This window comes from Chionomys nivalis, chromosome 11 (assembly GCF_950005125.1).
Source record: "Chionomys nivalis chromosome 11, mChiNiv1.1, whole genome shotgun sequence".
Lineage (NCBI taxonomy): Eukaryota > Metazoa > Chordata > Mammalia > Rodentia > Cricetidae > Chionomys > Chionomys nivalis.
The window spans coordinates 26,115,568-26,128,970 of NC_080096.1; the positions used below are offsets into that span (position 1 = coordinate 26,115,568).

The 13,403-nt window shown below is 45.1% G+C and overlaps 1 protein-coding gene across 2 annotated transcripts in view; it reads right to left on the minus strand.

Annotated features, from left to right (window-relative positions):
• Positions 1-13,403, minus strand: part of Oscp1 (organic solute carrier partner 1) — a 34,047-nt gene that overhangs the window by 8,376 nt on the left and 12,268 nt on the right. For both annotated transcript variants that reach the window (XM_057785415.1, XM_057785414.1), the window contains 3 exons: positions 6,921-7,075; positions 2,746-2,913; positions 2,227-2,307 (listed from right to left, as the gene is read on the minus strand). In XM_057785415.1, the coding sequence (XP_057641398.1) occupies positions 2,227-2,307; positions 2,746-2,913; positions 6,921-7,075 (404 nt within the window). The remainder of the gene's footprint in view (positions 1-2,226; positions 2,308-2,745; positions 2,914-6,920; positions 7,076-13,403) is intronic.

The following is a 13,403-nucleotide window of genomic DNA, read 5'->3' on the forward strand; positions in this document are numbered from 1 at the left end:
GAGCCTAAATAGAACTGGTCCTAGTGCAGTCTCTGTCAAGGTCCCTGTGCACAGGCCAGGACTGTGGCCGCATTCACGATGCCTCATGTGGTTCCATGATATAGAAAGCTTGGTGTTGGATATGCAGTTTTGTATTTGCTTTGGTTAAAAAAGCAAGAGTGCAGAACTGTGTTTTCTCGATTTAGTTGGTTTTGCTAACAAATTTAAAATCTATCAAGACTATTTTGAAAACAGAAAATTTGTATGGGCAATCACAAGTTGCAAGGGAACAGAAATACCATTAAAGACCAGACATGGGAAGCCAGCCCAGATGTTCAGATCATTGGTAGAGAATTGCCAAACTGTGTGATTCATCCCCACTCCAAATCAGGCCTCCCCCCCCCCCCCCAGGCTAAGGATGACCCTGAACTCCTGTTCCTCCGGTCTCTATTTTCCCAGTGGAGGATTACGGGTATGCCTGCCATGACTAGCTATGATTTTGATGTTTCTTTGTTTACTCATTTATCAATTAAAGCCCAATATATTTAGTGACTTAATACATTTTAATGAGTTCACTGTAGAATTATTATTTGGCATGTCTTTTCATTACAATGAATTTTATCCCCTCACAACTGAGAAATCAATGTGGCTGTTTATATTACTACAATCCATAAAATATGCCTAAATATGCATGGTCCTGGAAACACTATGAAGTAGAATTTTCAGTATGTTCAAATTGATGTCGAATCTGCGCAAAACTTAATCTTGCTTGCACTTTAATATTTTTATATTTTCACCCACAAACATTAGAGATCTTAGTTTATATTCATGTTTTTCTTGCTCCATCCCTAGCTAATACAATGAAATTATTCATGAGGGTTAAAAATAAAATTGGCATTAGAGCTGAAATCTATTTATCATCTGTCCCCTGGAAGAGAAACACAGTCAGGCATAAACCACACTCTAGTCCTTTCCTTGATTTTGGTTTTCATTTGTGTGTAAGTATGAGGTCCCAAAGGTACAGGAGGGTCTGTGCTCCTCTGTTCTGCTTGTCCTCCACAGTTCCTGACTCCAGGAGGCAGAACCATGACGAGTTTCTTACATATCCTTTGTAGAAGTGGTCTATACCATTCACATACAAGCACACACATGTAACATGTACATTACATATGTCCCTTTACTGGGTTCTTCCAGCAAACTCTAAATTACATACTGTCATTTCCACTTTCAGGTAAAGGAGCTAGGATTTAAGAGCAGTGATTGGCACAGAGTCAAGGGCTCAGCGTGCACCAGTCTAGCACCAGGACCATGGCTGGTTTGACCATCTTTCACCTCAGTTGGCTCAACTTTAGGAAGGAACAAGCCCCATCTGGTAGAGTCACCTTCCCCGACCCCACAAGTTCGGAGGTATGTTTCTGAAAGTTAGGGTATAGAACTGTTTGGAGCAGGCATGACACAACGAGAGAGGGACAACAGCCAGCGAGAAATGAATGCGGGCTAAGGATGTAGCTCAGCTGCAGGAACTTGCTTCGTATACACGCAGACAAGGTCATGGTCCCCGAAACTGTAAGGAAAAGAATGTGAACCCAAGCTAATGTGTCAGCAGCTCGCGAGAAGGGCAGAGCCTTAGGAGGGGAAATCCTGTGCACTTTCAAAGTAACTGGACAGATCAAAAATGGAGAATCAAAGTGACTTTGGTTCTGAGCCAAGTGAGTGTGGAAAGGATGTGTCCTCAACAGAGGCCACAGAGTCGGGCACACTTGGCTTTCAGGCAATAGTTTAGTTGCAGACATGGAATTATAGGCCCAGTAGACCTGATCAGGATGGAGTTCAGCAAGTGGGTGGATGGGTGAAGGCAGGGGAGGAAGGCTTGGAGACAGGTAGAGGAAGAGTTAGGGGAAGGCAGAAAGGGAAGTGGGAAGGCCCAGGGAAGGGGAGCAGGAGGGCAGCCGTGTGACAGCATCTGATGCAGGGACACTCAGGGTGGGAAGCTTGAGAAAAGCTCTGAGGTCAGACTGGCACCTGGACAGGCAGTTCTTCTGCAGAAGCAAAGGATAAACCTACATTTCAAAGAAGCTCAATGGAAGCGGGGAAAAAAATGGCTGAAATCTATTACAAGAATGGTTATCGTCACAGATTCAAAGCGTGATGGGCAACATTAGCTCAGCAAAATCCTGCTCCTGGTCTTTCCAGATGACTGGCTGGTGGCCAGGGCAGCAGTCATTCACAGGGGTTCCAGGCACTTACTCGGATATGCAGGTCTTGGAAGAAGATGAGCAGTGTCTGCCGGATCAACTGGAACTCTCCGGCAGAGAGACTCCCATATATCTGTGAGGCAGAGCAGAGGGAAGCGCTGCACTTTCCACCACAGGCTGAGTTGTGGGGACAGGCAGGGTTAGGGTGCTCAGGGGTGGGATTCAGATAAGCAGGGACCTCGGCAGCAGTACCCACCCTCCCAAGTAGAACAGACCCTGCTGTGCCACAGGCCTGGAGTGTCTGTCTGTTCCCCACAGTTCAACAGACAAGCACTTCCAATGCCCTTTCAGGCATGGGGGAAGTTCTCTGTCATTGCTTTCCCTCTACAAAGGCCATCGTAGAGAGCCTAAGATGATCATTGCCCATTGCAGTTACAAAATAGGCAGCTGTGGGATTCTAGAGATGTCCTAGCTTTGACCCTGTCACTGTAATCAGAGAACCTGCTGGTCCTTACAGGTGGCTGAGAACAAGGGTTGTGGCAGTGAGGTGATGGGCTGGTGACAAGCTTACTTCTATTAGCTGCCGGAAGGTCTCGTCCACTTGATGCAGGATGGTTGGGGAGTCCTGGATGAATCCCTTGATGGAGTCTAAATGGTTGAAAGTGACCAGCAGTACATCTTTGGGGCGAGGACACAGCAGCACTTGGTATTTGAAAGCCATGGTCATCAGGTCATAGAGCTGTCAACCCACACATAGACAGATGGGATCATCAAAGTAGACCAGAACTTGAGCAAAGCAGCTGTGGGGACCACATGGGTTGCCACCCAAGCCAGAGCACTTCTGAGGATGTGAGGGGGTGATGTTAGTAACTGAGCTAAGACAACAGTACTAGCCAGAATATCTCTGGGCAAACCATGGTTTCTGGTCATCCTCTGTCTTCCTGATGGACACATTTGAGACCGTATTTGTTGTTGTGGGTTCTGCACTGGGCCCTGGACTTGGGAGAATCTGGAAATCCTGATTCGAGTACCTCTTTGTTCCATTTCTTTTTTATTTTTACTTTATATGTATGCATGCTTGCCTGGATGTGTGTCTGTGTACCATGTAAATGCCCAGTGCATACAAAGGCCAGAAGAAGGTGCTGGATCCTCTGGAATTGAAGTCACAAACAATTCTGAACCACCTTGTAGGTGCTAAGAATAGAGACCTGGATCCCCTGGAAGAGTAGCCAGGCTTTTAACCACTGAGCCATCTCTCTAGCCCCTGTAGCTTGTTTTCTATATGACTATTCCTCCTCCTCCCCCCCTTTTTTGTAGTGCTTTGAATGGAACCCAGGTTTTGTGTACACGGAGTGTGATGGTTTGCATAGGAATGGCCCCAGAGGTTCACATATTTGTATGCTTGAAGAGATGCTACTTCAAGTGACAGGTTTTAGGAGGTGTGGCCTTGTTGGAGGAAGTGTGTCACTGGGTGGGCTTTGAGGTTTCAGAAGCTCAAGCCAAGCCCATTTCATTCTCTCTGCCTGCTGATCTGGATATAGAATTCTCAACTATCTCTCTAGCACTATGTCTGCCTGTCTGCAGCCATGCTTCCTGCCATAATGATAATGGACTAAACCTTTGAAACTGTAAGCCACCCCAATTAAATGTTTTCCTTATAAGAGCTGTCATGGCCATGGTGTCTCTTTGCAGCAATAGACATCAATTAAGACACAAGGCAAACATTTTATGAACTAAACTAAATCCCCAGCCCTACCCCCATTTTTATTTTAAAATTTTTAAAATTAAAAAACATTTTGAATTATGTTCATGTACATGCATGTAGGGGCATACAAATGATTGCTGGTGCCCTAAGAGGCCAGAGGCATTGTTTCCCCGTGGAGATGGAGTTAAAGGTGGCTGTGAGCCACCTGACAAGGGACCTGCACTTGGGTCCTCTTTTTTTTTTTTTTTTTTTTTTTTTTTTAAATATTTATTTATTTATTATGTATACAATATTCTGTGTGTATGCCTGCAGGCCAGAAGAGGGCACCAGACCTCCTTACAGATGGTTGTGAGCCACCATGTGGTTGCTGGGAATTGAACTCAGGACCTTTGGAAGAGCAGTCAGTGCTCTTAACCTCTGAGCCATCTCTCCAGCCCCACTTGGGTCCTCTTAAGTATATGCTTGGAACCATCTCTCGAGCCCCCACTCTTATTTTTAAATTAATGAACCGATTAATACAGTTTTGAGACAGGGCCAAACTCACTATCAAGCAGAGGCTAACACTGAACTTCTGATGTCCCTGCCTCCACGTCCCAAGTGCTGGGATTATCACAACACCTGGCTTCCTAGTTCCATTTTAAAATGCGGCATGTAGTTTTTGTTTGTTTGTTTGGGTTAAATAGAAATATAAAGTACACATTCATCATTTTCTCCACAGCACAGCCTGACACTGGATTCATGAGTCTAATGGCCAGCCAGGCTCTTTCCCATAAACTTCTTAGAGGAAACACTATGGACGGTCCTCACGTGGATTATTTGTTGACACTGTGGGCCATGGGCTTCTGGAAGACAATGAGAAACAGGAGCCTTCTTTGCTTGTGACCTCTGTAACCAATGTTGGGTCCTGATAGGCTGGGATGTAGCTCTGTGGTGTAGGATGTAGCATGTGCCTGGGATGGATGAGACTTGGGGTTCAGTCCCCAGCATCACAAAATTTTGTCTCCAAAGACAAAATGATCTGGACCATCAATCTCTTGTACATCTTGTCAGTACCTTGGTTTCCACCAATGATGCTTATGACATACTGTGCCAACTGATGCCGTTGATGATGGGTTTCTCCACCACCTTTCTGATGATCGTGGGCTTCATGAGAGGTATAAAGGAGGCCATGATGCCAGGCAGAAGACGGGCAGGCTGAGGAAGGGGCTCTGCCCATGTTAGTGAGAAGATGGTCTTTGGGATGAAGTAACGTTCCCAAAGGCAGACAACAGGGGGTAAAAGCTCAGTTAAAGCTGGTGTATATCACTGAGGCCTCTAGTACCAACACCAGACAGATGCTGATTCTGTGTACCCACTCACCACCTAGCGATAGTCTTTAGAACTTCAAAAAAAAGTTCATATAATGGAGCAAGTTGAAAAATAATTATCGTTATTCAAGTCTAACTTCACAGTTGTCTATAGTCCTAGAATTTGGCATGTGGGGACGTGGCTCAGTTGGTAGAAGTTACCTAGCATGCAGGAAGTCCTGAGTTTGATTCCTAGACGTGGTTGTGCAGGCTACCATATGGGAAGTAGAGGCAAGAGGATCAGATGTTCAAGATCTTTCTTAGCCTCATAGTGAGCTGGAGGCTAGCCTAGGTAACATAAGACCCTATCTCATTAGTTTCTCCCCAATGTCCTAGATCTTTAGGTCTAAGTAGGTACCTGCTGAGGCAAGGGGTTAACCCTCAGTGTCATACTTAGGAGCCATCCACCTCTTTGGAGACAGGGTCTTTCACTGGCCTGGAGCTCACCAATTCCGATAGGCTGGCTGGCCAGCAAGCTGCAGACAGCTTCCTGTCTTTGTCTCCCAGTGCTGGGATTATAAATGCACACTACCATGCCCAGCATTTGCTTCTGGGGCGCAGACTCATGTCACCATGTCTGTGGGGCAAGCCCTTGTGACTGTCACACTGTGCTGCAGGCTTTTCTCCAGAACGCAATAGGACATTTAGCTGCTAGGATTTCTGGGTTCCTCTTGGCTGTGATGGTTTCTCTGACTTTGGTCACGTTGACTATTTTTTAAAAACTTTATTATTATTATTACTATTATTATTTATTTTTCTTTTTCTTTTTTTTTTTTTTTTTTTGGTTTTTCGAGACAGGGTTTCTCTGTGGTTTTGGAGCCTGTCCTGGAACTAGCTCTTGTAGACCAGGCTGGCCTCGAACTCACAAAGATCCACCTGCCTCTGCCTCCCAGGTGCTGGGATTAAAGGCGTGCGCCACCACCGCCTGGCTTATTATTTATTTTTCAAGACAGGATTTCTCTATGTAGCTCTAGATGTCCTGGAACATTTTGACAATTTTTTTTTCAAGACAGAGTTTCTTGGACTGGAGAGATGGCTTGGCAGTTAAGAGAACTAACTGCTCTTTAAGAAGACCTGGGTTCAATTCCCACCACCCACATGGCAGCTCATAACTGCCTGTAAATCCAGTTCCAGGGGATCTGACACCTTCACATCAATGCACATAAATAAAGTTAAATAAATCATAAAAAAAAATCTTAAAAAAGAAAAAAAAGACAGGGTTCCTCTGTGTAGCCTGTCCTGTAGACCAGGCTGGGCTTAAAGGCGTACACCACCACCACCTGGCTAAAACCAATTAATAAGGTATATTTAATATTTATATTAATGGACTTCATTGTGACATCTGCATACCATCACATGCTTTGATCATACTGGAATTCTTAACCGCCCTCTCTTCCCTCTTCCCAGAGGTGAAGCTTGGTGGTTGGGCCCTGAACTGGGGCGGCGCATGCTCTCATACCCATAAATGGGGACTGAGCAGTGGGCTCTCTTTGGGCAGGTGAAACACAGCAGAAGGGTTGAGTGCAGACTCCTTCTGAGATTCGCTCCACCTGACAACCGACTACAGCTCATAACTACACGTACTTGCTTCTCCCAAGACATCGCTGCATTCGGAATCCTATTTGATCCTGCTCAGGACAATCCACGGCATGTGGGAGGGCGGCAGTGAAGCTGACAAAGCGGCTGTCTGCTCACCTTATCCATGCTGGCCTGGTTCAGTCGCATAATGGAGGCGTGAGCCAGGCGGTCGTACACCGTCCTCAGGGCTTTCTTAGAGTACAGCTCCTGGGGTCTGAACAGTTCCTCCATAAACTTTCTGTTGAACATGGTTGAGATGATGTCGTTCAAAACTGCAGAGACAAGAAAGAATCCCGATAAGTAAGGAAGGTGCTGCTTGTACTGCAAGAAGCCGTGGGTGCGAGCGCTGTCTTAGAGTGGAGTTAGGCACAGAGGGAGCTGAGATACGGAGTGCTCGGTGGGATCAGCTCCTTGGGGAGAAGCCCAGGGGCCCAGTAGAAAGCAGGGCTCATGAGTGCTCTATGACAACCTCCCAGGGCAGGTGTCCACGATGACAATATTAGAAGACTGGGCTTCAGGTGTTACAAACCACTTTCCCCACTATTATATGTCTTGATAAGGAAAATCTCTTTCCCTTCTTTTTTAAAATTAACTAATTAATTTTTTAAAATTTAATGTTCATTAGTGGTTTGACTGAATGCCTATCTGTGTGAGGGTGTCAAATCTCCTGGAAGTGGAGTTACAGGCAGTTTGAGCTGCCATGTGGGTACTGGGAATCAAACCTGAACTCTCTAGAAGAGCAGTCAGTGCTCTTAACTACTGAGCCATCTCTCCACCCTCCAGAAAATCTTTCTTTTAAAAAAGTACTGAAAACAAAAAAAAAAGTACTGCTTTGCCAGGCGGTGGTGGTGCAGGCCTTTAATCCTAGCACTCTGGAGGCAGAAGCAGGTAGATCTTCAAGTTTGAGGCCAGCCTGGTCTACAGAGATCCAGAGATACAGAGAAACCCTGTCTCAAAAACCAAAAACAAACAAACAAACAAAAACCCCAAAACAAACAAGCAAGCAAGCAAATGAAAAAGAATGTGGGGCTGGAGAGGCAGCTCAGCCATTAGGAGCAGCTGTTGCTTTGCAGAGAACTTGTGTGCAGTTCCCAGCACCCACACGGTGGCCCACAGCCATCATGGACTCCAGTTCCATAGGATCCAATGCCCTCTTCTGACCTCTGAGGGCACCAGGCGTGTGTGTGACATAAGTACATACATATATGCAGGCAAAGCACCCATACACATAAAATAAATAAATATATAATTTTTCTACTAAAAATAGTTATAAGTATATAGATTCAAGTTGGAATACACATCCTTAAAAAGAGAGACAGGACATAATCCTTATTTATCTTTATGTATATGGATGTTTTGCCTGCCTGTATGACTATGTACCATGTATGTGCGGTGCCCCCAGAGGAGGAAGGTGTTGGATCCTCTAGTACTGGAATTACAGATGGCTGTGAGCCACCATGTGGGTGCTGGGCATTGACTCCAGGTCCTCTGGAAAAGCAGTCAGTGCTTTTAACCACTGAGCCATCTCTCCAGTCACCCAGCACACCCATTCTTAAAAAAAAAAAAATTTAGGTGGGGTGGGGCATGGTGTGCATGCCTTTAATCCCAGTCCTTGAGAGGCAGAGGTAGGTCTCTGTGAGAGATGGTGACCACGCTGGTCTGCAAAGTGACTTTCAGGCCAGTCAGGTCTACATGGTGAGATACTGTCTCAAATAAACAAAAAGAGGGAGCTGGAGAGATGGCTCAGGGGTTAAGAGCACTGGCTGCTCTTCCAGACCTGAGTTCAATTCCCAGCAACCACACAGTGGCTCATAACCATCTATGTTGAGATCTGGTTCCCCCTTCTGGTATGCAGGCATACATACCAGAAGAACACTACAAAAATAACTAATAGATAAATATTTTAATTAATTAATTAAGACTTCCTTATTAATTCATGTATGCAGGAGTGGTGATGGGGCCTGTGGAACACAGTGGCATCGCTTACTTCCCTTCCGCCTTTCCAGGGGTTGTGGGGATTGAACGCAGGTTCTCAGGCCGCATGGCAAGCATGTCCACTGTGCCATCTCACTGGCCCTTTTACAAAAAATACTCTATGATTAGCGCATGTGCGTGATGTGTGTTGTTTTCCTGTTAAGCAGTCTAAACTGTTTTTCCATTTAAAATTAAACTTCACGAATGTCAGGCAAACAGTGGTGACTAACTTCTCGAAACAAACATTTCATGAAAATATACATGGCTGCCCACTGGTTAGAGATGACGGTGTTTTTAGATCATCTACAAAATAGGCCCTTCAGATTGCTCCCCATTAGCGTGCCCTAATTCCTCTTTGCTCTATGATACAGATTTCACAGCACCGGAATAGATACCATCCTGTTCAGGGGCCTGTTGAGAATGAAAGCCTCCTGCACACCAGCATGGCCCCAGCCCTGTTCATATTTTACACTGCTCAGGGAAGCATCGCTAGTGAAGGGAGCGGGAGCTCTGGTGCGAGACCAACAGCAGGTACAGGTAAGCATAGATTGTTCTTAGTGTTTTTATGTCATTGCGTTATGGGGGGTCGGGGAGGTACATGCGTGTTAAGGTGCATATATGGGGGTCAGAGGGCAACTTTACAGAATCTGTTCTCTTCTTGTATGCTTACAGAGACTCTGGTGGTTGAGCCCAGGTTGTCAGGGGTGCTGTTGCTGAGCAGGTGCCTTTACCTGCTGGGCCAACTGCTGGCCTCGATCAGTCTTGAAAAAAATGTAAAAGCCGGGCGGTGGTGATGGTGACACATCCCTTTAATCCCAGCACTCACACTCGAGAGGCAGAGGGATCTCTGAGTTTGAGGCCGGCTTGGTCTACAGAATGAGTTCAAGGATGGCCAGGGCGACACAGAGAAACCTTGTCTCAGAAAAAAAAAATGTGCAGGTGCCCTCAGAGGCAAGAGGACTCAGAGGCCCGAGGGGTCTGATTTCTGGGGCTGGAATTAAAGGAACTTGTAAGCCACCTGACACGGGTGCTGGAACTGAATTTGGATCCTCTGTGACAGCACAGCAGGGCATGCCCCAATCACTGAATCATTCTCTAGACCTCCAGAGCTTTCTCTTTTTCTTTTTTCGTTTTGTTTTGTTTTTCGAGACAGGGTTTCTCTGTAGCTTTGGAGCCTGTCCTGGAACTAGCTCTTGTAGACCAAGCTGGCCTCAAACTCACAGAGGTCTGCCTGCCTGGCTGGTCTTGAACTCACAGAGATCCGCCTGCCTCTGCCTCCCGAGTGCTGGGATTAAGGGCGTGCGCCACCACCGCCCGGCTCCGGCTAGTATTCTTAAACCAGTTATTTTAGTGTAAAGATGAACATAAATGGATATCAAGAGCATATATTCACACAACTGGGTTACTTAGTTCTTTTAAAAAAGTTTTTATTTTTTTAAAAATTTTTTTTATTGTTTTTAATTATGTGAATCTGTGCATGTTCATGGCTTAAGCATGTGCATGTGATACAGGCATGTTTAAGAGCGTGCAGGTACCCAGAGGACACCAGAGGAGTTGGGTCCTGCTGGAGATGAGCCAGAAGCAGTTGTGAGCCACCTGATGGCGTTGCTGGAGGCTGAACTCTGGTCTTGGGGAGAGCAGTACATACACGGGGCTCCTAACTGCTGAGCTATCTTTTCAGCCTGTAACTTTTATTTTTAATTCTGTGTTATAGCCATGTATGGGTGAATACAGATTCCTGTGGAAGTCAAAGAGGTTTCAGACCCCTGTAGCTAGAGTTACAGAAGGCAGTGGGTCACATGGTCCTCTGTGAGCACAATACATATTCTGGACTGCTGAGCCATCTCTCTAGCCACTAAATGAATTCTTTTTTTTTTTTTTCTGAAAACTATGAACAGAACCTAAGTGAATTCTTAATATATGACTGCTGGTTTCTGAAAGACATAAACTCCACTTTTTCTTTCTTTCTCTTTTCTTCTTCTTCTTCTTCTTCTTTTTTTTTTTTTTTTTTTTTTTTTTTTTTTTGAGACAGTTTTTCTGAATAGCCTTGACTGTCCTGGAACTCAGTCTGTAGATCAGGCTGGCCTCAAACTCACAGGGAACCTCCTGCCTCTGCTTCCTGAGTGCTACAATTAAAGGTGTGCGCCACCACCCAGCTAAACTCCACTTTCTTTTGCTGAATGCAGTGCTGGTGGTTGGCTCCAGCTTTGTACTTTTAAAGAACTAAGGCAACAAAGAGTAGGGATTTTTTTTTTTGGCTTATCTGTGTAGACCTAGCTGTCCTAGAACTCACTCTGAAGACCAAGCTGGCCTTGAACTCATTATTATTATTATTATTATTATTATTATTACATAATCCAGGCTATCTGGAATTAAGGCCTCTAGCTAAGGACGGCCTTAACTTCTGATCCTCCTTGCTTCCACCTTCAGAGTGTTGGGATTAGAGGCAAACACAACTACATCCAGCTTGTACCTGACTCTTAAATGGAATTGCTTCAGAGAGAAGCGGGAGAGGATGTATTTTCCTCCCATACTGACAGTGGTGGTTTGAAGGAGAATGGCTCCCCTAGGCTCATAGGGTTGAACACTTGGTCCCAAGCTGGAACTGTTTGGGAAGGCTCCAGAGGTGTGGTCTCGTTGGAGGAGCATTGTCACTTAGTGCATGTTTTGAAGTTTCAAAGGCCCACACCGTGATGGAGGAAGGTCATTTGTCAATAAACAAACTGCCTTGGCCCATTTGATAGGCCATCCCTTAGGTGGGTGGAGTAGACAGAATAGAATGCTGGGAGGAAGAGGAAGTGAGCTCAGATGCAGGGCAGCTCCTCTCAGAGGCAGACGCGATGCAGCCAGCCGCCAGGTCAGACATGCTGAATCTTTCCCGGTAAGAATGGTGCTACACAGATTATTTGAGAGACAGATGCCATGCTCCCCTCTCCCGGGCAGACTCGATAGCTCTGCTCCCTAAGGCAGGCGCGATGAAGCTCTGACCCAGGATGGATGTAGGCTACAATCTTCCCGGTAAGCGCACCTTGGGGTGCTACACACATGAATAGAAATGGGCCAAGCAGTGTTTAAAAGAATATAGTTTGTGGTTGTTATTTCGGGTATAAAGCTAACCATGCGGGAGCCGGGCTATGGGAAGAGGCCTGCAGCTCCCACTACAGAATGGCCCCCAACGTGTGGACGACTATATCCACAGAAAGCCTGAGAAAGCTTGGGAAAGAATAGAATAAAGCATGTTTTCTTGGTAGCAGCAATTTCTCGGTTCTACTCTGCTTGCTAGAGGCAAGCAAGCACTCTCATCTAAGAGAGGCTTCCTGACTCAGCTTTAGCTGCAAAACCCTGCAGCTCATTAAGAGGCCCTGCCACAAAATACTTAAATGGTATTGATAAAAGCTGACTGAATGCTTGTTTGTTTTCGGCCGTAGCAGGAAAAAAGTTGTACTGTTTTAAAATGCTGTTTTTAAATGCTGTTTTAAAATGGTCTGTCCTGCCAGGGCAACTCTGACTCTTTGAGGCAGGAGGTCAGCTACAGAGAAAGCATTTGAGTGCTGTAGCTTGTTTGCTGACAAGGACCTTGAAACGCCACAGAGCTGTGGTGATAAACATGGCTACAGCCGGTACCTCCGCCATGAGGTTGGAAAGCTAAGGAATGGGCTGGATCTAGCTGGCAAATCCATAGCTTTAATCCTACCCATATTGCTCAGTAATTTAAAGGCTCGTGTGGTCAGAAAAAGAAAGAGATACAGTAAAGAGAGATTCAAAGACAAAGAAAACCTTTAAATGATTTACAGTGTACTTAAAAATATATGCAGGCTAAATGTTAAAATTCTTAAAAAAAATAAGGAAGAAAGAAAGTAGTTGGGTGTGGTAGTACACACCTTTAATCCCAACACTTGGAGGCAGAGGGAGATTGACCTCTGTGACTTCAAGGTGTGGTAGCACACGCCTTTAATCCCGATGCCTGGGAGGCAGAGACAGACGGATCTCTGAGAGTTCAAGGACAGCCTGGTCTAAAGAGTTATTCCAGGACGAAGATATACAGAAAATATAAAATAAAAGTAAAAGTAAACGAAATAGAGGTTAAAATAAAGCCGCACGAAGATGGAAAATACAATGAGAATCTTGATACTATATGCTATTATGCTCTGTTTGAATTGTTTGAATGCTGAGGAAGGAGCAACAGCTGCTAAAAGATATTTGTTTATAAATGTTGCTGAACTAATCCAAGATAGATATTTTCAAAATACCTTGACTTCAGAATTTGGATCTAAGGATATGATACTTTGGAAAAGAGTTTCTTCTTTCGTTTTCACAGAGGATGAGACTCTATGGATTTCTTCTTAGATCCCAATATGGTATGACAGACCACGCCCTCCTGAAAGGTTGCTGTGAACACCCTCAAAAACTTACTTTGCTCAACTGCTGACTGAGATGAACCTAGCAGACAGGTTACCCCATAAAAGACCTGAATAACAGCGCCCCCATTCAGCAGGAAGCAGTTTGGAGAGAAAAAACTGCGCCCATGTTCCCAAATATTGTTTATAAATGTTCTTTTACATTTAAAGGGGGAGATGATATAGATGTGAACAATTTGCATTGATATGAATCTTGGTTTACTGATAT